Below are 23,574 nucleotides of genomic sequence, written 5' to 3' on the forward strand. Positions count from 1 at the left end.
GTTTTTAGAAAGCAAAATATGTGACCTGTGGATGAAATGGTTTTATTTACTTTTTGATTTATTGTCATTTGGGGTGTTTGATGACCTAAAGGTCTATGTTACCAGGTCATAAAATTAAAAAGAAAATGGGGTGTTTAACTTTGACACTTGACATTAACAGTAGGGTTTGTTATTGTTTGTTTAGGATTTTGTTAATTAATTATTATGGATATTGTAAATAAACTAATAAGAAACATAAAAAGAAAACGTAAATTTTGTTTAAGACAATACTGTGATTTCCTACCTGCAAGCGAAGCAATAGTAATAAAAAGTAAAAACAAAACAAGTAAAGTTAACCTCAAAAAGGATGATACTATCCAAAATAAAATCAAGAATATTTCTAAGGAATTTAGAGTTAATGAAGTTAACATACAAATGGTTTCTAAGAATATATATGAGCAGTTGTTTAAAAAAACGTCTAAAGCTGTAGATCCAAATATAATTCAAAAGTAATGAAATACTCCAAAAATATATGTAACAATTTCCTTATATGTTTTTAAGTTTTATTAAATTTTAATTGGTTCTATATGTATTCAAAAATTTAACATAAATTGTTAATCAAATTTAAAAACATTAATTTCTATATACAACCCTATGTTTAGGGTGTTAGTGCTTATATTATTTTAGCCTAAATACTAATAGATGCATACATCTCACTTTTATCAAAAAGTTCAAATTAAATTAATTAAAAAATAAAGTGTCAATATTTTTCAGATGCCAAGAGGATTTGTTAAAACATGGTATAAATTATAAAGATTACAGCAGCATACCAGATGTAGAGTTAAAATTGCCTAAACTAGAAGGGAATGATATTGAGGAGCATTTCTACAACATTGGTGAAAGACAAAGCGCTCCATATAGAACATTGTTAAATAAATTAGCTAAAAGTAAACTACCTCCATTACCAAAGGTATAAAATAAAAAAAGACACATTAATTAATATGAAATGTTTAAATAGTAAAGTTAAATATTATAAATAATGATAATTTTCAGAAATGGTCAAGGACAAAAGGTTGGTGTAAATATACAAGCACTGGTCCTCCTGAACCAGTACCATATCCACCTGATGATGCTCTGATCTTTGATGTGGAGGTCCTCATGTCGGCGGGCAAAAGGCCCACTTTGGCATGTGCTGTATCATCCGAGGCTTGGTAAAACTTTCATTGAACTAAACTCCTGCTTTAAATAATATTATGGTCCTTATTTTTCCTAATGACAACAAAATAACTCACGCCTGTAATTCAGTAGGGTAGTCAGTGACCATGGACTTCCTGTTGGGGCAGCCCTCCTCTCTCACTTCTACATTCATATGCATACTTGCATGTCAAGTTCCATTGTTCTTAATACCACCTTTCTTGAGTATTTTATCAATCTAGATGGTATAAATCCATCTTAGATTATCTCTTATGTCATAAATGTAGTCTGTTAATCTCTTTTCATTAATTCTTTCAACATATCTAAACCATACAATTGTGCTTTTTCAACTCTAGTCACAAATACCTCTTTTAAACCATATTCTTCCTTCACAACACTTTCTAATCCTATCATTCTCAGTTATATTTGAAAGAGAAGTGAAGGTATTGTTTTTACCAATTGCATTATTGATTCCGAATAATATTTTATCATAGAGTTACAGTCTGTGAGGCCTATTTACTTTTTAAAGTAACAACTAGTATTGTTAATAAAAATATAATATATAAAATTCTCGTGTCGCGGTGTTTGTGGTTAAACTCCTCCGAAACGGCTTGACCGATTCTCATGAAATTTTGTGAGCATATTCAGTAGGTCTGAGAATTGGCCAACATCTATTTTTCATACCCCCCATTTAGTTTTTTTTTTAACTGCGCGCGGATGGAGTCGCGGGCGACAGCTACTAACTTTATATGTTTCTAGGTACGGATGGGTTAGTACACGTGTAGCAAATGGAGATCCTCAAGAATATTTTAATAATGTAAACTATGAGGACTTAATACCGCTAGAAACTGATGAATCAGAGTTAAATGTTAATGATCTAAGTAAAGCGAGAATTGTCGTTGGTCATAATGTTTCATATGATAGAGCTAAAGTTAAAGAACAGTATTGGCTTGAAAGAACAGGTGAGTACATTTAATTATACTTAATATGTGAAAAAAAAAATAGAACAGACAGAATGCGTCGAAACAGAAGCTCAAGAATACCTAGAGAAGACCTCAAAGTTACTGACATTACCTACAAAGGGGTCGAAAAGTTTAAATACCTGGGCTGTACTATTACAGATCAAAACACTTGTAGAAATAGAAATTTAAGTGTAAAATTCCCTACGTTGTAGTGCAGGTCTACATGAAGTATTAGTGTCCAGGCTTCTCAGGCCCATCAAGATCCGCATTTATAAAACGGTAATTAGATCGATTCTAATGTACCACTGTGAGGCTTTTGTTGTCGGCGGCCAAGGCCCACTTCAGGCCAATCTGTACCCTAGTTAGTTTAATATGTCAAACATTCAAGAATATACAAAATGTATGACTGAATTAAGACAATTAATAAACCTGCAAATTATATGAGATCTATGTTTAAAAACTGCTAAATTATAACATCAAATCAAGTTTGACATTTTGAGAATTATACCCTAATGCCAATTAAGTTCTGGGTATCATATTGGCTTCTATGTAGAATATTTTAGTGCCTAATTTTAAGACACTTAAATTTATTTAAAAGGCTGTCAACACATATAGTGTTGCAGATGTACATTGGCGCCAACGATGAAAAAAAAATAGTTCTAAAATAGTGACATAAATGTAATCTTATGAAGAAACTTTGTCTGTGTCTGTATCTGAAATAGAAAAAAAAAACAAATTTCGAATATAATATGATGTATTCCACCACCATTTGTGTTGGTGATAAGGAAAATCCAATATTTAAAAATGTTGTGTCCGTCCATTGTACCAATTTTGACGGGACTTTGAAAGGAAGGTAGCTGATTGGGAGACCGCTAATCTACAATATTATTCTATTCCAAGGTGTACGTTTTATGGACACGATGTCGATGCACACGTGTGTCAGTGGTGTGACAAGCTACCAGAGAGCAGTGCTCAAAGCTAAGAACAAAGAGCCTGACCCATCGGATGATAACTGGATTGATATAAGTTCTCTAAACAGTCTCACAGAGGTAGATAAAATTTTCAATATCAGTTTGTCTTGAATTTTGAAAACTAACCATTAAATAAACTACTCTTTTGGATTGAGATAAGCGCCATCTATTTGTGTTTAAAAATTTAAAATGTTTCATATTAAATAGAGAAAATTGTAGTACCGACTCATGTCATTTCTTTTCTTAGTATATATGTTTGGTAATATTCTGATAGCCATTATTTTCTCTAAAACTTTATAAATCATTACGAAAGACAGTAGTTAATCTTTTTTAATTAATTTGTTTCCTGTAATTAAAAATAATTATTTAACAGGTGCACAATCTATACTGTGGTAAGCCGGTAGACAAACAGACCAGAGATATATTTGTGGACGGTACAATGGAGGACGTGCACGAGAACTTCCACACTCTGATGGATTACTGCGCGCGTGACGTCATCGCTACACATAATGTACTCAACAAGTTACTACCGATGTTTCTAGAAAGATTCCCACATCCCGTCACATTGGCTGGTATGCTGGAATTAGGTAAGTTGCTACAAGAATAATTGGAATAAATAATGTATATAGTAATTATAATATCATATCAAAGTTTGGATGGATGGATGAATGTTTGTTACTACATTTTTCCAAAACAGCTTCATGGATCTTGATGAAATTTACAAGACAGGTAGACAGTCTGGAATACCATATAGACTACTCTAAACAATACAGTTTTTTTTTTATTTGATCAAGTCGCGACCGACATCTAGTATTGTAATAAAACTACTATAATTAGTGGTAGAGGGATTGATAGTAAAAATAAGAATGTGCTAATTTTCCATAGAACTAGATCAATTGGCCTCGATCTATCGAAAATTTAAGATTAATTTCCGCAACTCTAAAACTATTCAGTTCTAAGACAAATAATAAGAATTAAAGATTGAGTAAATTTAAAATTTTATTTATAAAATCATATTTTTTAATAGAAACTATAAAACGTTTGTGATATAGGTACAGCTTATCTTCCTGTAAATTCAAACTGGCAACAATATATAGACTCATCTGATACCATATTTGAAGATCTAAAACTAGAATCCCGTCAGTTATTATCATTAAAAGCTGATGAAGCATGCAAAATGATGATCAACGACGAATATAAGAAAGATCTATGGATGTGGGATCAGGATTGGTCGACACAGAATTTAAAATTAAAAAAACAAACAACTAAAAAGAAATACATACAAGAACCGAATATAATAAACAAAGTTCCTGAAGAAACAGAAACTTCAGATTTTATAAATGAAATTGAAATAACTAATACGGATAATGTCCAAGATACGGTTAAAGATGGTGACATACTCTGTGAGGAATATTTAAGAATAATAGAAAACAGAAAATATAATTCTAACCAGCCAGTTACAATAAAAATGGAGGATTTAACCAAAAAGTTTTCATATCTCTATGAAATGGGAAAAATGTTGCCAGTAAAAAGACCGTATTTAGCCGGTTATCCTGCATGGTATAGAAAATTGTGTACGAAACCAAGCAAAGATCCCGATTGGATACCTGGAGCTAATAATATAACAACTAGTATGCAGGTAATTTAAAAATTAAGCTATTTTTTTAAATAATAATTTAAATTGAAAACAACGCCATCTTGTTTCCGTCTGCCATCCTTTTCGTATTTCTTTAATTAACCTATCAATATAATTTATCCAGATAACACCGAAGCTGCTTCGTTTAACGTGGGAAGGTTACCCCTTACACCATATTAAGGGTGAGGGCTGGGGCTTCTTGGTGCCGTACAGCAGGTTACTGGAGGAGGTGGAAGATCAGCCGAGGTTGCCGTTGGAGAAGCTTCTAGAAGCTTGCCCCCTGGTGCAGATGCCAAAGGAGGTGGATACAGAACTGTATGTGCTGCCTAAGACTGTTGAGGTGAGTATCTGAAGATGATGGTAAAGAGTCTGATTTAAGTGATTTTTTTAAAAGGCTTTATGGAAAATATATTGCTTTCCTCCTCACTGCTTATTATAAAAACAGAGACAGATAATGTTTTATCTATATACAATAAAAACAATTGTAATGTATGTAATATTAAAAAAAAAATCATATTTCGTGAAAATGAATGGATCTCGATGAAAATCCGTCTGTCTGTCTGCAAGTCCGCTCTTGCCGACAAATTTCAGAATGTTATAGGTTACTTGTTTTGTCGAGTCAAGTCGCTGGCGAACGCTAGTTATATTATAACTATGTCTAATTGACTTTTTTTTATGAAAACTCTTAATAAAAGTTTGAATTTTGTCGAAATTTAATCTCAAAGTGCCTTTAATTTGGTACTAAGTTCAGCAATAGCAAGTTATTTACCATATCATTTTATTTACTTACTAAAATGTTGTTTTAAACAGGAAGATTTAAGTAGAAAGGCTTATTATGCTAGAAAAAATTACGATGATAAAGCAGCAGCTAATCAGTACCACGGTCTTGGTGTCTGGTGCGGGATACAGCTGCAAGGTACGATATAATATATTTAATGTGAAATTATTTATACATATACACTAATATATTATAGCAAAGCATAGATGAACTTTTTTTTTAAATCATTCGGTGGCAAACGGTCATTTGAAATCGCTGAAATAGCGAAGTGATCGCGGCCTATAGACATCAGCAATTGCAGATGCGTTGCCTACTTTTAATCGATGTTGGGGAGAACGTACAGAAAGGATATTTCTCATTCCACGGCGTTCTTCGTTAAATCTGCTTCCCCTTCCCATCCCTTCCTTATAAGAAGAGAATGGGAAAAAATAAAACAAATTGATGTTAAATTTGCCAGGTTGCTGTCATTTCTTGAGGTTGCCACATAAAGATGGGCCAAAGTACAAAGTGGGCAATCCTCTGGCCAAGGACTTTCTTAATATGTTCAGTCAGAATGTGCTCGCGGCGCAGGGGAATGAAGCTGAAAAGGTACGTTAAATTACAATATTATTAAGCGCTTGTAACTTTTTTCACATTCTAAGCTAAGTTGATACCTATTTTATATGAATGATCAAACAAATCCAAGGTCAGCTTATATTGGAAATTAATCTCTGAAACTGTCGACTGCAATTGACAGAACTTTTTTATTTATACATATATGGATATAAAACAAACACTTTATATTAAGTGAAACTAAACTCAATATATGAGTGAAAACCGCATCTAAATCGGTCAAGTCGATTCTGAGAATAGCGCACACAAACTCACAGACATTCCGACAAAATTTCTATGTATCGTTGTTTTTTGATTAACATCGTTCTTAATTACATATTAGTTTTTCTTGTATTCTTTTCGTGGACAAACAGTTATATGCAAGACTTACTTTTGTTCGCGACTCTGTCCGCGCGGAATTAAAAAAAACTGTTGGAGATACCTAATAACAAACATCCATCCATCCCAACATCTAAACATTCGCATCCATATATATATATGTCGCAATCAGAAGAAGAAATCAACTTTAATAAATCGAAATTAGAACACGAGCTGTGTTCGAAGAGACTTCTTGTACGATGCGCGTCTGACATTAGTCATTCTGGAAATATGGTTCGTAGCTAAAGCATTGTTCGTTGTACATGAGCCTGTGAATCAATTATAACGAGTTGAGAAGTGATAAGCAGTGTATTCCTTGAATCCGATATTACCCATAGCCGCCCACAAGTGATCTCAATCAATAATAATTCTGATAGCGAGCCACCCCGGCCGTTATCAGAAGTGGGATCCATATCGGTTCAAGTCGTAATTGAGAAAATGGAGATGAGCGCAATTTTTTTCAGTTGGTATTTGTAAAATTCTCCGTGAAATATGACATTGAGAAAAGAAAAGGAAATAACATGACGTTTCCGTCCGTCATTAAAGAAAATTATTCCGACTACGCAATTAATTTGGTAGAACGTAAATAAGAAACGTTGATGTGGAAGATTATGATAAATTTATTTGATTTTGTGTACGATCTAGAGGTTTCAGCAACTAAATACGCAAACGAACTATGCGTGAGTCGCTACGCAGCAGTACGAGGTATACGCATACCGATACAAGTGAGCCGCTAACATAATTTGGGAATCCTATTTCACACAATAATTTGAAGAAAACTATTTCGAAGATAAATTACGAGGAAAGAAAGAAAAATCCAACGCGCATGCGTGGATCCATGACATTATGCTTCGAGAAACCAAATGTCAAAAGAAAATATTGCAGAAAGATTACGGAAAAATGTATTGCTACATGAATAATAACAAGCCACTTTAGACATTGGTTCAGCATGGGCATTGAATCATTATTTGGAGCAGCGGTGAATACAACCCGATACCCGAAACCAATCCTTGAGTACAAGTCTCAAAATAATTCAATGCGGGTTAATACGGAAGTCCAAAATGATCATCAACAATTAAGAAACGATATTCTAGAACAGAATGAAACGAATTGAAATTGGAGAGAAAGAATGAAGGCTTTGAAAAGAGCAAGATAGACGCAAGGGGTCTAGAGGTCTCCCAAAAGCAATTGGGTCGTGCAACCTATTGAATGCTTTGAATGCATTCTGCGTGAATGTGTGTTCTTTCATATCAACAGTAGTTGGTTTCAACTTAATCATCCGGTGAGTTCGTTTCTGTACTATTATGTGTTTTAGCTGTTATGCTATTGGGCACTAGTCGTGAAGTATTCTAGTAAAATTCGATAATTCAAAACTATTGGTTTAATGTGTGGCACCAAAATAATAGTTCAATTAGTATTTCGGTTATTTGTGCAATGCAGTTATGTTCGGAGCTATTTAGTGAGTCGGTTATTTTACATTTTGGGATTTTTATTTATCATTAATCAATAATATCATGTCAGTTTTGTAATTAAAAGATGTTGTTTTCAATGATTGACGTTTCAGAAAAATAAAACTGATTGTCAAAATTTAAAAATATAGCGATTTCTTTGAATGTCAACTGACATAACCTGACAGTTTTAATGAAAATTATTTAAACAGAAATGAATTAAGTCGTGTAGCTGTTTCTTAAAAGCGAAAATGTGTTTAGACGTGATTAGATTTAACAGATAGAACTCTTCTCGGTCTTAAGTTCAATTAAATTCATTTTCTTGTTTATGGCTTTCCCGTAGCGGATTGGGCCTTCGGTCTTAAGTTGTAATAGTGCAAGTAAATAAATGGTTTGTTGACATTAACTAGTTGAAACGGTTTTGTGTCTAGGACTTAATGTGGGTGTCGCAAAGATGTTAGAATTAACGAGTACAATTCAGTAAAATCGATAAAAACGGGTTGGCATTGATATTAAATCTTTGGGTTTTAACGTAATCATAAATACGCTTACGAGAATTTGAATCTGGTGCCTAGGAGCTATGCTTGCTAAGAAAAAAAAAAAGGACTTCGAGTTTGCTACTAACTGAATGAAAATATGGCATGTAATGACAGGATGTTTTCATTACGAATTTTATTGTTATTTCTTTACCGATTATTTTTCCTTTACTTAACGTCAAAACTTTAAAATCTGTAAATTGTGAATAAGGAAGTTTGACTTCTACTAAATTTATGAAGTAAATCTTTGAAATGATGTTGTCGACGTTATCGTACGAAATGACATTTGGTGCAGATGGTTTGATTGTTTGAGCCATGTTGCCATGAGTTAGTAACGGAGAGAATTTTGTATTGGAGATATTAATGTCCTTAAGGTCAAACATTCTTACAGTTAATTGATATGATTATTAACTATTCGTAAATCGTAATGATACGTAGGATGTCAGAATAAGACGAGCGGTGTGACACAGTAATCTCTGCGGTTTCGTTTTGTTTTTGCAGATGTACAATATGAAGGAAGTCTGTTATGAGGATAGCACGGGGACGTGCTAATGTCAGTATGGCCGAGACTGGCGGGTTTAAGCCACTGCAGTAGCGTCTGCGTGGCAGCGGTTGGTGGATACCAGCGACGTTTGCAGGATTGCAAAGCTTGGTGCAAGATAAGTGGAGTTGATAATGAATTTGGTGATATTTAGTAAAGCTAATTTGTAACAGAAACTCGGGTAAAGATCTCTATCGGCCGTATTGTGTTCGACCGTACCAGTAGTTATTACGTCGTAACCGTAGCCCTGTGGAAATCGGTATCTCTTGGGGCAGCTCAAGTAGTCCGTGGGTGAGCGGTGCGCGTTCTACTCTGGCGGAGGTCGGGGTCAGGAGGACCGGTTTGTGTAACTGTCATGTCACGGGGTGACAGGCAGGGGTCTCAAGGACCGTGGTGTGGAGCTGTCACATCACAGGGTGACGGGCAGAGGTCTCGAGGACCGTGATGTGGAACTGCCACGTCACAGGGTGACGGGCAGAGATCGAGGTCTAGAGGACCGCAGTGTGTGTGATGCACTGACCTCTATAAATGGACAGGCTGAAGACGTGGTGTTTTGTGTATTTGATTTTTGATTTCGCTATTTTGACGTTGACTGTATTTTTGGTTGGTAGCAGTAGTGATGATTCAAACTAATAATAGAAATAGAATTAACTGTTACAACCGTGAACATGCGCTTTTAGGGCAGAACTAAGCAAAAGCTATCATTTCCAAGCAAATAGCCTATCCATTTGTACAGATCGGTGGTGTGATATCACGGTAACACACGTGTTTGGTCGGCCGGAGAGCCGTGGAGAGAGATTCGGCGGGAGAGCCGTGGTGAAAGATTCGGCTAGAGAAGCCGTTGAGTGAAATTCGGTCGAGAGGCCGTGGCGTTAGAGATCTTACTCGGTGGGTTTCTGGGAGATTGGGAGTAACTAACGTTGTAGAGTATTTAAGTTGATTTTTACGGCGGTGTCCCGTTAGATAACAGAAGTTGGGCCAGGAGTGGTCGAGCGTAACAAAATATTTCCTTGAGTTAATGTTCACATGCTAAGAGCACACTGAGACCGGTGTTTGCAATCTAACATCACCCGAGGACGGGTGTTCGCAGGACGGCCGTGTCGCAATCAGAAGAAGAAATCAACTTTAATAAATCGAAATTAGAACACGAGCTGTGTTCGAAGAGACTTCTTGTACGATGCGCGTCTGACATTAGTCATTCTGGAAATATGGTTCGTAGCTAAAGCATTGTTCGTTGTACATGAGCCTGTGAATCAATTATAACGAGTTGAGAAGTGATAAGCAGTGTATTCCTTGAATCCGATATTACCCATAGCCGCCCACAAGTGATCTCAATCAATAATAATTCTGATAGCGAGCCACCCCGGCCGTTATATATAAAAGAAAGTCGTGTTAGTTACACTATTTATAACTCAAGAACGGCTGAATCGATTTGACTGAAAATTGGTGGGCAAGTAGCTTAGAACCAGGAAACGGAGATAGGATAATTTTTACCCCGTTTTCTATTTTTTATTCCGCGCGGACGGAGTCGCGGGTAAAAGCTAGTTTATAATATTAGTAAGATATAAATACGTTTAGGTGCTAAGTTTTGCGCGTATGATGTCGTACTGGCGCAACAACCGTGAACGCATCCGCGCACAACAGCTCGTATGGCTGCCCGCGCGCCGCCTGCCGCTGCGCATGCGCAACCACCGCCAGTATGGCGCTATCATACCGCAAGTTGTCGTCTGCGGGACTCTTACGAGACGGTTAGTTACTGAAAATAAGCCATCAGCTTATATTCGTTCCTAATGAGGCTAGAGTTAGCTTACGTGGAATGACTAGGGTGTAGTCAACCATTCTGGTTCAGTGCGGGTTGACTTCACACATGTCTTTGAATTTCTTAGCAGATATGTGCAGGTTACATCACCATGTTTTTCTTCGTCGTTAGAACATTGAATAAAAATTTACAAAATTTACATATTAAATTAGAGAAATAGAAAAAAAAGCTCCTTTTTTTGGGGGGTAAAAAATTGCTATACTTTATGCATGTATACTTAATTGGTAAGTATCCATTGCGCGTTGTGGTACAGTGCGAGCGAGCCGACGTGGATGACGGCGAGCAATGCACACGCTGAGCGCATCGGCTCTGAGCTTCGTGCTATGGTGCAAGCTCCGCCCGGGTATCACTTTGTAGGCGCTGATGTTGACTCACAGGTATAATTACAACTACAATAAAGCTATACTATATCTTGTCTTGTTATAAATAAAGTCCTGTATTTTAACCTATAGACATATTGCATATTGTACACTTCATTTTATCAAAAAATAATTGAAAAAGTTATGTCATAATTCTGTTAAAATAATGTAAAGTTGAGACACTACAGTTCATGATACATTTAAAATAGATCAATCCGAACGTAACACTTTAATAACATAACTATAAAGTGTAACATACAAAATTATTGTTATCATCGAAAAAAATATTATTGAATTAATTTATTTAATATTTGCTATTTGCACTTACTGTATTATTACAAAAAAAAAACTAGACATCGTTTAAACCTTTTGACCACGATTGATACGTTGATACGTCGAACGTCAACGTGGTTGTATAAAACTATGTTTTACCCTTAAATATGACTTTGCCCGCATGGAATTTAAAAAAATAAATTAATAAGTAGCATATGTGTTTTTCCAGACTATGATCTACATCTGTGTCAAATTTCATCAAGTAGTATAATAGTTTTTCATCATTGAGTAGTTCCAGAGATATTTTCTAACAAACATCCATCCATTCATCTAAACTTTCGCATTAATAATATTAGTAAGATTTACTTGTCTAAATAGCATTTTAGAAGCTTTCGTATATCTCATTAAAACATCCGATATAATGGTTTGTTTCAATTTAATTACAATTGATTGATAACTTTAGGAGCTATGGATAGCAGCATTGCTAGGGGATAGTACGATGGGTGTGTGTGGGGGCACGGCATTTGGGTGGGCAGTGTTGGCGGGCGACAAGTCCCGACATACTGACTTGCACTCGCTGACCGCCGCCGCCGCGGGTGTTAACAGAGACCATGCTAAAGTCATCAACTACGCCAGAATATATGGTCAGTTTATCAGCGAATTTCCTGAAACATCTGTTCTAAAACATTATTGTTTCCTTTGTTAGTTTACTGAAGATGTTCGATTCTATTAGAGAGGAATATAAATAACTGTCGCCCGCGATTCCGTCCGCGCGAGATTAATAAAAATCTTTATTAGTAGTCTATGTGATTATCCAGACTATGCCAAATTATGCATCTATGCCAAATTTCACCAAGATCCGTTAAGCCGTTTCGAAGATACCTCTCAAACAAACATCCATCCATACATCAAAACATTCGCATCTTATCTATATATATAAAAGAAAGTCGTGTTAGTTATACTATTTATAACTCAAGATCGGTCGAACTGATTTAGCTGAAAATTGATGGGGAGGTAGCTTAGAACTAGGAAACGAACATAGGAACTCTTTTATCTTGTGTGCATTTTTTTTATTCCGCGCGGACGAAGTCGCGGGTAAAAGCTAGTTTATAATATTAGTAAGATTAAATGGTAACAGGTGTATAGTAAAAAGTAAGTAGTAAAGTTTATGCAACAGGTGCAGGACAAAATTTCGCAGAGAGATTACTGAAACAATTCAACCCAACAATGACTATATCAGAAGCCAAGAGCAAAGCAGCGAAGATGTTCAGCTCAACTAAAGGTCGACGCGTATATGTGCTAAAAAAGAAATATATGGAGGGTCTTATTGATGAAGATTTAGAGGGAAAGGTGATTTTTTGTTGTTTCTGCTTGTTTTTTTGTATCATAAGTAAATGTTGAAAAGGAAATTTAAGTTAACTTCTATAATCTACAGATATATACACATAATTAGCGATTTTTTTAGCAGTAATTCGTTAACTAAAAAAAATATTACTAAATATTTGTTTCGAAATATGAATTATTTCTATATTTAAAAAAAAAACTTTAGGCAAAATAGGGAATTAAAGAATACATTAGAAGGATTACAATCCTGACATTAGTGACATATTTATTCCCCAATATGGATGTCAAATGAAAAGGCTCGACTAGTTGATTAAAGTCTATGAAGAATCCAAAATAGCGGATGACATATAGTTTTGTTAATTTTCACATTTTTATCAATCATCCGTCATCTTAGAATTTTCATAGACAACTAATTTCAAGGCTGTTATTACAATTTCAACCTTATTATTTAGACAGTAGAGATGTCGGGTTACCAAGCGATGAGACTTGCGAAACTTAGCGGTAAGAAGGTGGAGGACATGTTCGAGCGCCCGGTGTGGCTCGGAGGCACTGAGTCTGATATGTTTAATAAATTAGAAGAGATCGCTGGTGAGAATAAACTTGTATATCTGTAACTTATATTAAAAAAAACTAGAGGTTATTTGGTAAATAAAAATATTATTAAAATGTACATTGCCCCCTCTAATATTTTTATAAGGTCTATGGTTAAGATTTTTTTTTTTAATTCCGTCGTTGAGATTGAAACCTAATTTTGAATTATAAAGCAAAATCCATTAAATAAAGATTTGAAAAGTCTCTTCTCTCCTTAGTTTTGACATTCTATGGGCAAATTATGCCGTCTTTACGTCATTCCAATCCAGCGAACGAAATCAACACTGGATTATAACTGGAAAAATGTAAACCCATACTGGATTCATATCAGTGCATTTCTTTGTGAGTCTTTCCAGTAATAATCCAGCGATGATTTTGATCGCTGGATTTGAATAACTTGGTATTACAATTCATAGATTAATTGTGTAGATTCAGAAGCGCCATGTACGGCGTTCCTGGAAGGTCGCCTGTCTCGTGCACTGGAGCAGGCGGGGGGGCGGTGGGCGGGCACGAGGCTCAACTGGGCGGTGCAGAGCGCGGCCGCTGACTTCCTGCATCTCATGCTCGTCTCTATGGCACACCTCGCACCACACGCCAGGTTAACACAAAAAAATAGCTTCACTTAGCATGATAATTAAATGTCTTTGATATTTTTTATGTGTATAAGTTTTATAAAAAAAGGTTATTTGGCGGAAAAAATAATATAAATATCGATTATAGAGTTTTTTTTAAATGTTATATCAATTTTATATATATTATGGACAATGTATGACAGAATTAGTTAGAAAAATCAAGTGTATAACTACAGATAATTGTGAAATTAACTTCCATAATGTCTTTATCAGAAACACTCAATATATTTTTGCGTTAATGTAGTGTATGTTGTAATATACAGTTTTTCATTTTAGATTCTGCCTCAGCTTTCATGACGAAGTGCGATATTTAGTTCCCGAACACTTGAAGTACGAGACAGCGTTAGCTTTGCACATCACTAACCTCTTCACAAGGGCGTTTTGTTCTCAAAGGTAAGTTCTTACACAGAACATGTCAAATTCATAATTTCGCACTGCTGAAACATCAAATGACTTTGTGAGAACGTTTTACGTAAAAGTTGTCAGTAGTGCGAACTTGCAGAAGTACTCCGTAAAATAGATTTGAACTTTATTTGTTAATTAATTTACAAAACATAAATACAAAATCATGCGCATTACGCAAGAAAAAATATGTAGAAAGATGATTAAGAACCTTTTTAATTTCAGAGTTGGAATATACGATTTACCACAGTCTGTAGCGTTTTTCACTTCGGTAGAAGTGGATCAAGTTCTGAGGAAAGAGTGCAATCTTAGCTGCATAACGCCTTCTAACCCGCACGGCCTGGAAAAAGGCTACGGCATACCCAATGGTGAATCATTGACCATCTTCGACGCTATTGATAAGTGTAAATTAAATAAATAAGTACGTTATTAAATCGTATTTTTATTGAGTTCGTTACAACCGTGTTTTAACGTGAGCGAGACCTACATACTATTATTAAAGCTCTTCATTTCTTTTGAATTATATCCTTTTTATTATTTTTGTCGGACTTAAACAATCTATGAATCATCCATAGTATGGAAAACCATAAATACCACACACACTTGTCCATAAAAACAGTAAAATTTGACAAATGTCATAATACCGAAACGTAATTTAATTGATAAACGTCAAATCGAAGTTACTATTTTGAGGTTATATAAACAAAAACTTTAGTTTAGAACTCATTAAATTAAATATACTAATTTCTCATTGACTTTATAAATGATTGAAAATGTCTAAAGTAACAAAAAGAAAACATGTGATGAACGAAGCTCTGTGGGATGATTATGAATTGCCAAAAGATAATCAAAGCATCGTCAAAATTGTAAAAAGCAAAGGAAACAATCTGCACGAGGTATTCTTTGATTGTATTTCTCTAGATTAAACCTAATCTTCCAATACAGAATGCTGTATTAGAAAACATTTTAATTTTATAGGTAACTTTAGAATAAATAATAGTATGTAGTATGTTACTTCTTGTACTCTCTTTATTAATTTTTTCCACTATATCTTTTAGTTTTAATATGATCGTACTGATATTTTTAATTTTTACACCTATTCGTACATACTTAGAGTTCAAATAAGAATGTTTTTTTGGCCTTTTTCAAATTTCTTTGTACAATCTACAAAAAAAAATTGCTTTCTTTATTTCACTATGTTTTTAGATCACAACACCATCTGGTGAAGAATATTTAGTGTCAATGCCTACGAAGTTCAGGAAAAATATCTGGGTAAAGAGAGGTGATTACGTCCTTGTTGAACCGATACTAGAGGGTGATAAGGTGAAAGCTGAAATCGTAAAAATAATGAACAAAGACTCTATTAAGTTTTATAAAGAGAACAATGTGTGGCCTAAAGAGTTTGATGATGAAAAGAAGAAGCAAGTGACAGTTGATGATGATGATTTGTTTGTGAACACTAACCGTGCATATGTACAGACATATCAAAGTGATAGTGACTCAAGTGACTCAGAAAGTGATAGTGATAATGAAAATGATGATACCAAGAAATAAAAGTTATTTCTATAAACAATTTTTTTATTTTGTCAATGGATAAAAATAGAAGCACTAATCCACAGCCCTACAGGATTGTAAGATTTCTAAATGATTAAAGATTAATCCTATATAATTTTTAATTAAGACTATGAGTGCATATTATAATAACATTTTATATATAATACAATATCTATGATAAAAACATTGTTTTCTATTAAAATAAATAATATAACAAATATAAATTACAACATCTTAACTTACTATTGCATTATAAATATATTTCTTTCATTTGCTTGTCGTTACCAAGTAATAGACCATTCTCAATGTAATGTGTTCACCATTACATAATACCTTTTTTTAACCTGTAGACTTCTTACTGACCCCATGTGCAAATATCTTTGGACTTTAATTCTGGTAGGCTTTTCATCTTTTAAAAGAAATTATGGATAAATATAATTTAGTGCAAGGAAACTACATAATTAAAGGAAGACAAAACTGGGTAGATTACTATAAGAGAAATATAAACATGAAACTTGAATTTAAATATTTATGTTATCAAAGAGTAATTAATTTTATAACGCCACAAGTAGTACAATAGCTTTAAAATGACATTTGGAAGATATTTTGTAAAAATTTATACTTATATTAAAGGTAAATAGCAGCACATAAGCTACATACTTCTAGCTTTTAATATAGATAAATGCAATCAATATAAGCTACCAGTATTCCTAATATTGCTTTTATATATTAATGACACTGAATATTGTAAATAGAAGAAAAGGCATTTAATATATGAATGACTACAAATTTTCACACTATAAAATATATCTCCTTGCTTATTCATCCCTTTTGTAGATAGATTCAACCTACTATATAATCATTAAAAATTTCATTAAAAGATAAGCTTAAAAAAGTCTTATTTACTTTATATCAGCTTCAGCATCATCTGCCATTATGTACTCGTAAATACATTTTATTAATTCAACAGATTTAACTTTAGCCCAACCTTCAGTCTTTGTAATAAGTTTTGCTTGACCATCTTTTATAAATTCTAATGTTAATTGCTTCAGTATCTTAGCTGAATGTAAATCGGCCAATTGTAGAGTCTCAATTGCATTGTCAACTGTCAGTTTTTTGTGCAGAGCCTCCTCACATAAGCCCTTAAGTCTGCTCAGTTGGTAATAATCTGCCGCTGCAAGGAGTTTTTCTGGAATTTCATCAACCTTTGGTGCTTTGTCACTGTATATGAAAGTTAGAACTTCCCTAAGTACCTCAGCATCTAACGGTGACTCTATACTATTAGTAAAACATTCAGTTGTGTTATGCTCAAAATGAGCCTTAAGTACTGCACTCCTACTGGAAAGCACAGCTTTATGGACTTTATACTCATCTCCTTCTAGTGACTTCATTGTTACATCAGAAAACATACCATTATGAAGAAGATTCTCAATATCGTTACTTAGCTGGGCTTCGAAAACATTAGAGCGATCGATTTTTATATCATTAGATACCAAAAATTGAAATTTTAATCGCAAGCTCCCGTCACTTAACAGAAATATGTCACGACCATCATAACTAGCAATGTCTCTTTTAAATAATGTAGCTAAATATTGCCATTTATTTGCATGAACAGTGTGATATTCTTTAATAACTATTGAACGTTCTTCAAAACGTTTAAGGCATATAGTTAATATAGACTTTAAAAACACCGAATTAGGAGATAGATAGTATATTTCAATAATATCGTTATCACGTCCAAGGAATTGCATTTTCAATTGGAATCTTGACTCGATGATTTCCATGGTGTGATCTTTTGATTTGTCTGTTCTGAATTCTCGACAGCTTCTATTTTCTAACAGGTTTATAAAATTTGGAACTGTCCATAGTATGGTATTGATCCTCGTTTGGCCTTCAATCCGAGTTGTATAATTTATGCTAGACATATTATCACAGCTATCAAAAGTTTAAATTGTTTTAATTAGGATAATGTTTTTTGCAATGTTTTGATTGATCGTTTTCTCTGAGACTTTAGCTTGTCTATGAATGGTGCATTTATCATAGACAAGCTATAAAGATTAGATGAGAACTACGGAGGATGAGAATTCTGATCATGACATCACAAGTCACAACACAAAGCAAATTTACAAGCTTCGATTAAAGTTCGCGGTGTATATCCTGCTTAAAGTAGTCCAAAACAATTTTCAGGCATCTTAAATTAAAAAATAAATAACTTCAAAATAATCGTTTTGGTTTACCTTTATCCGAAAGATAAAAATCTGTCAACATAAACAACAAACGAAAACATCGACATTTACTCTTTGGTCGATATTTTTTTCACTCTCACAAAAAAAGTACAACTCTCATCATTGATCATTGAATTGAATCATTGTTTTGTACAAATCGTAATATGAAATCTTGATTTTGGATTAATCTTATCAATAATGTGCATTTGATCGTAAAGTAATCGTAGCGATAAAAGAATATCAGCCTCATATCGTATTGTAATGACTGTCAATTCAGTAAAGCGTGACAGTGAACGGGAGAAATAATTTATTGTAATTCCTTTTAGCTAGTTTCCGACAAATGTAATTTGGTGCTCGTTATGGAGGATTATAAATTTCTATTTAAAGTTGTATTAGTTGGTAATGCGGGTGTTGGCAAGACATGTTTAGTACGTCGTTTTACGCAGGGGCTATTTCCCCCTGGGCAAGGTGCAACGATCGGAGTGGATTTTATGATTAAAACTGTGGAGGTGGATGGCGAGAAAGTGAAGGTGAACAAGTTCACAGCCCATGCCTAATTTGGTCATTTTTACGTAAAACAATGCCGCAAATGCTTAACAACATAAATTATTTAGGATTTGCGTCTAATGTTATTACAAATATAAATAACTTTTTTTATTAAAAAATTCTTAGTATAATTCAATTCCATAACACACTATTATGATTATTTTACATTGAAACCTATTTAATTTGAAAAAGCTCTGATCCTATTTTTTTTGTACTTGTAGCTACAAATATGGGACACTGCGGGCCAGGAGAGGTTTCGATCTATAACTCAAAGCTACTACAGGTCGGCACATGCACTGATCTTAGTTTACGACATATCTTGCCAGCCAACCTTCGACTGCTTGCCTGACTGGCTGCGGGAGATTGAAGAGTATGCAAATAATAAGGTGCTAAGGATATTAGTTGGTGAGTTACGGATTTTCTTATTTAACCACATTAACCAACTTATTGTGTACAATATAACATTCCAGATTATATCTTCTTAATTATAAAACAAATTAAAGTATAAACATAACTTAGACAGAAATTAAACACATTACAATAAATATTACAGAATTTACATAAAAGTTATGAAACAGCAGCTGCATTTATATAAGTAACACATATTGTAATTATGAAAATATAGATCTTTATTTTATTCCTACAGATATTTTAAAATAATTATGAAAACATAAGCTTTATGGAGGTAGAGAAATAGCTTTTGTTTAAATCTCAAAGTATGTTCTGCCCTTCATTATAGATCTATAATTATTTAAATTCAAGTTGACATCCTCTACCTCCACAAAGCCTTCAATTCGCTAGTGTTGGGTTGACACATCAAAGGATCACTCTGTATATCTTATCATACTATAACTGCTATATTTTTGTTTTTCATTATAAGGTAATAAAACCGACAGAGAAGACAGGGAGATACCCAGGCATATAGGAGAGGACTTTGCACAGAGACATGGGATGTATTTCCTGGAGACTTCAGCTAAAGAGGCTGAAAATGTGGAGCGGTTGTTCATGGAAATTGCTGTTGAATTGATGGAGGTAATGAGATATCAGTTATATATAAGTTACGAATAGATAGTGACCATACATCCACTAATTTTTCAGTTATAGGAATAGGTTAGTCTTTTAGGATTTATATGTAAATAAAATATAACACAAGTAAATTACAAATTAATATTTTTTTACCCATAACGCAGAATGGTTTGAGTTTAGAAATACAGTAGAAACTTAATTATACAGACTGCAGTTATCCAAATTTGCTATAATCCGAAGAATTGGCATTAAACACCCCCCCGCGCTCCACAGTACTGTTGCCCCATATTTAAGTATCACTGGAGGATGAATCTAAAATTTAATGTAAACATCATAGATTTTAGTTTATTATTTCGTATTTATTGTTTTTAATAAACACACAACATTATGAACTACATATGCACAAAGAGTGATTTTCTTCATACATTTAATTATCCGGATTTTCTAGTTATTCAAGTTCCCTTGGTACATATTTGTATTTGATTTTAAACTCTCAGTAAAGAAAGTCAAACACTCAGTAATACAAACTTCTATCTATCATTGTGCAGCCAAAGGTGTAAGAATTACTTTAAGTTGGCAGATTATGTATTACCTTGGCCACTACAGGTCACAGGGTTAAATGGAGGTGAAAAGGTTACAGTGTAACAACGGCATATCTGTAACTGATATCAACAGACATGTTGCATTACTGTGTTTGATATTTTTAACTGTTCTACTCTATAGCTTCTTTTCTGATTCAAGTAATTTAGAATATATCTATATATATAAAAGAAAGTCGTGTTAGTTACACTATTTATAACTCAAGTACGGCTGAATCGATTTGACTGAAAATTGGTGGGCAGGTAGCTTAGAACCAGGAAACGGACATAGGATAATTTTTACCCCGTTTTCTATTTTTTTTTCCGCGCGAACGGAGTCGCGGGTAAAAGCTAGTTACAATATAAAATATTAATGATGTATACTAATGGACATTTACCTACATTTAGGACAGAAGGTAATTGGCCTAAAAGTTATTGCCGTTTTTAGGATCGCATATAAAAACACGTTATCTTCCCTATTCAAGAAAAAACCTGATATATTTTTATATCTAAGTTTTGTTGATAGGAATGAAACTAATGCTAAAAATAGTTAACAATACTTGGTGAATTTTGTAAACGACAGAAGTGAATAACTGTCTATTTCCTTTTCAGCAAGCGAAATGCAAGGAGCTGCCCAAATACGACGGTAGTTTAGGTCCCATAAATGGAAAGACAACATCAGTCGGCGACAGTTCCTGTTGTCTCCGCTCTTAAACTTACGAATTTATCTCATTGATATTATTAGTGTTGTAATAGCGTTTTTATAAAGAGACTGTTTTATCGATATTTAAAATCGATTCGAATTTAAATTCGCATCATCAAAAAAGTAATATTTTCTAAATAATTTTTATTGAGACATTAAAATTTTCAATATTAGCTGATTCGCTTCTCGTAGAATGTAGATTAAAAATTGTAGTTAAAGTCTCTTTATAAAAATGTATCTGTTAATCGTATTCGCTAGTGTTGGGTTGTCGACATTCCATTAGCTTTTAGTGCAAAAGCTATGTTACAATGTCATGATTTGAAAATACAATGGCTACGTTAAATTACAAATTTTAGTAGTACTTTATAATTATTTCTCTTTTAAAACTTATATGTGTACTTAAATAAATTATCAAAGATTTCTAATAACTAATTAGTTAATGTTAGCGTGTCGCGGTTTAATATTTGGATGATAGGTACAATGTGCATTCGTGTTCAACTTTAATTTCAATAATTAATTTCGACAACACGCACGAAACGTCAATTAACTGGAGTTAATTATCTTGAGCTATGATTTAATTATTTTTTTCTGTTAGAAATTTTCGTCTGTAATGCCTGGTTATATTATGCCAGTGTCAGGACAGTAGCGGTAGCTTGGTATGGACTGGTTTAAATCACTGGCTCAGAATCAGGTAAATCTATTAGTTGTGACATTGTAATATAGTTTTGAAGTTAAATTTGCTGTTGCAATTTTTGTTAATATTAAGTAGATATTGTATTAGTTGCGTTGTGGTAATATTTAAGGAGTTTGTAAGTATATCTACATATGTTGTATTATTTTTAGGTTGATACTGAATTTTATGAGGCACTTTTATATTGCGTGGTATAATTTTACGTTATCTCAAGCATTATGAGAGGCGCTACTGTCGCGGTTAATTATATTAAAAAATAAGTTAACCTATATCGGTATAGAAAATAACAGCTTTAGACCGAAAGGCTATCTGAACCGGTGGACATAACCTCAAAAACAGGCAAGGCTCACAAGCACCTCGGTCGACATAAGAAAATATCACAGGATCATCTCTATTCTGAAGCTGTTATGTATTTTACTATGTCTAGATAAGTTTTAAATATATTCTGACAGAACCAATCGCGATAGCAACGCCTCTCACCAGTTCAGATATCCTTTTTTGACTATACAGTACGAAAAGGAACTTGAGTCACCTTTTTTAGGGGGCGCTAGTGAACTGTCATAATTTATTTTGACATACCAACCCGGTCAGATATCCTTGTCAGTCTATACGACAAGAATATTTGACATTGACAGAGGGACAAGAAGGACTTATCATAACTTAGTTTGACTTATGCCTAATGGGTTTAGATAACTTTGTTGGTCTATAATAGTCACATCGAAAAAGTTATTTGTATTTTTTTTTTGAGATTATTTGGATGCAGGTTATAATGATTTTTTAATCTGTGAGATATGTTGGATGATTTTTAAGTCTTTTTAGTTGTTTTTTATGACAAAGAAATAGCTTTGGAATATGGAATAATGCATTATCTGTAACTCATATAACCTACAAGTTGTGAAAAAATGTGATCGAAAAAAATATTTACATGTGCAATTATACATATTATTGTGTAATAGAGGAATAATTTTTATTTAAACACAGAACAATGGAAAATAATAACCAATATGGTTTGTTTTTTATATTTTGGTCAACTTTTACACATCACACATATTTTTTTATTTTATTTTGAAGTATATAGGAATTATATTTTCTTATCTGTGAATTGTTAATTTTAAGTAAGTGTAACATGTTGTATTTATTGTACATTTACTGTTAAGGTGCCTATTTTTATTTTTTTTAACACATAAAATGTAGTGATATGTAAAATGTTGTGCACTTTGGTGACAGATTAAATTTTGTGATTTATTGTGTCGTGCAATTTTGTTTAAATTATATGCAAATGGCATTGTTTTTAGAATGTTGCTATGATTGTTTTTGGTAAAGTAAGGCTGTCTTATATTATTTTATATTTCTTTAATAAAAGAATTATCAAACAACTTGTGTAACACCAAACAATATTACAGATCTGACGTAAAATGTTTTTTATGCTTTCTCAAAATTCGATCGATTTAGCTAACGTCCATAAAATTTTAATCGATTTTTGTGATAAATCTCACGATTCTATAAAATCGATTCGTAATTATGATATTTAAAAAATATATATAATGTAAGGGAGCTTTACTAGAACCTCGAAAAGTTTTTGCACGAATAAGAAAGGCAAATGATGATTAGTAGATATTTTTTTTAAAGTTATTAAATTTTAAAAGGTTTTACTTAAGCTTATAAAGTCCATTTACTTGCCACGCCATGTTTAATGTTGTATTGTTTGATCTTGTATTATAATAAATTTTTTTCTAACATTATCATTGATCATAGAAAATAAATTATCACCAAAGAAACTGAATTATTGTAATACTCGCAATAAATAAATGATCACT

General features: G+C 33.4%; 4 protein-coding genes across 4 annotated transcripts; 3 read left to right on the forward strand and 1 right to left on the reverse strand.

Moving 5' to 3' along the window:
* Positions 1-231: 231 nt before the first annotated feature.
* Positions 232-14,855, forward strand: LOC106719735 (DNA polymerase subunit gamma-1, mitochondrial; the record flags this gene model as incomplete). Its single annotated transcript, XM_045683448.1, has 18 exons — positions 232-488; positions 754-949; positions 1,033-1,190; positions 1,933-2,135; positions 3,036-3,184; positions 3,480-3,693; positions 4,159-4,745; positions 4,867-5,082; positions 5,553-5,658; positions 5,978-6,108; positions 10,593-10,762; positions 11,087-11,210; positions 11,929-12,109; positions 12,643-12,815; positions 13,262-13,397; positions 13,830-13,998; positions 14,309-14,425; positions 14,660-14,855. Coding segments are annotated over 18 exons (3,483 nt in total), but the record flags the coding sequence as incomplete, so codon positions are not given.
* Positions 14,856-15,095: 240 nt separating this feature from the next.
* On the forward strand, positions 15,096-16,054 carry LOC106719789 (probable RNA-binding protein EIF1AD). The gene is made up of 2 exons (XM_014514234.2): positions 15,096-15,330; positions 15,641-16,054. The coding sequence occupies exons 1-2, from the start codon at positions 15,208-15,210 to the stop codon at positions 15,986-15,988; spliced, it is 471 nt and encodes a 156-aa protein (XP_014369720.2). The 5' UTR covers positions 15,096-15,207; the 3' UTR covers positions 15,989-16,054.
* A 751-nt stretch (positions 16,055-16,805) lies between these two features.
* On the reverse strand, positions 16,806-17,997 carry LOC106719778 (speckle-type POZ protein-like). Its single transcript, XM_014514224.2, has one exon. The coding sequence runs from the start codon at positions 17,911-17,913 to the stop codon at positions 16,891-16,893; it is 1,023 nt and encodes a 340-aa protein (XP_014369710.1). The 5' UTR covers positions 17,914-17,997; the 3' UTR covers positions 16,806-16,890.
* Positions 17,998-18,303: 306 nt separating this feature from the next.
* LOC106709531 (ras-related protein Rab-30) lies at positions 18,304-21,229 on the forward strand. The gene is made up of 4 exons (XM_045683561.1): positions 18,304-18,743; positions 18,981-19,164; positions 19,640-19,791; positions 20,976-21,229. The coding sequence occupies exons 1-4, from the start codon at positions 18,573-18,575 to the stop codon at positions 21,075-21,077; spliced, it is 609 nt and encodes a 202-aa protein (XP_045539517.1). The 5' UTR covers positions 18,304-18,572; the 3' UTR covers positions 21,078-21,229.
* The last annotated feature ends 2,345 nt before the right edge of the window (positions 21,230-23,574 follow it).

The sequence above is a fragment of the Papilio machaon genome, chromosome 22 (assembly GCF_912999745.1).
Source record: "Papilio machaon chromosome 22, ilPapMach1.1, whole genome shotgun sequence".
NCBI classification, from domain to species: Eukaryota; Metazoa; Arthropoda; class Insecta; order Lepidoptera; family Papilionidae; genus Papilio; species Papilio machaon.

Coding starts and splice junctions, on each gene's coding strand:
- LOC106719789 (XM_014514234.2), top strand. CDS start 15,208: ATGTCTAAAGTAACAAAAAGAAAACATGTGATGAACGAAGCTCTGTGG. Junction 15,331..15,640: donor AAGGAAACAATCTGCACGAG/GTATTCTTTGAT, acceptor CTATGTTTTTAG/ATCACAACACCATCTGGTGA.
- LOC106719778 (XM_014514224.2), bottom strand. CDS start 17,913: ATGTCTAGCATAAATTATACAACTCGGATTGAAGGCCAAACGAGGATC.
- LOC106709531 (XM_045683561.1), top strand. CDS start 18,573: ATGGAGGATTATAAATTTCTATTTAAAGTTGTATTAGTTGGTAATGCG. Junction 18,744..18,980: donor TGGATGGCGAGAAAGTGAAG/GTGAACAAGTTC, acceptor TTGTACTTGTAG/CTACAAATATGGGACACTGC. Junction 19,792..20,975: donor TTGCTGTTGAATTGATGGAG/GTAATGAGATAT, acceptor TTTCCTTTTCAG/CAAGCGAAATGCAAGGAGCT.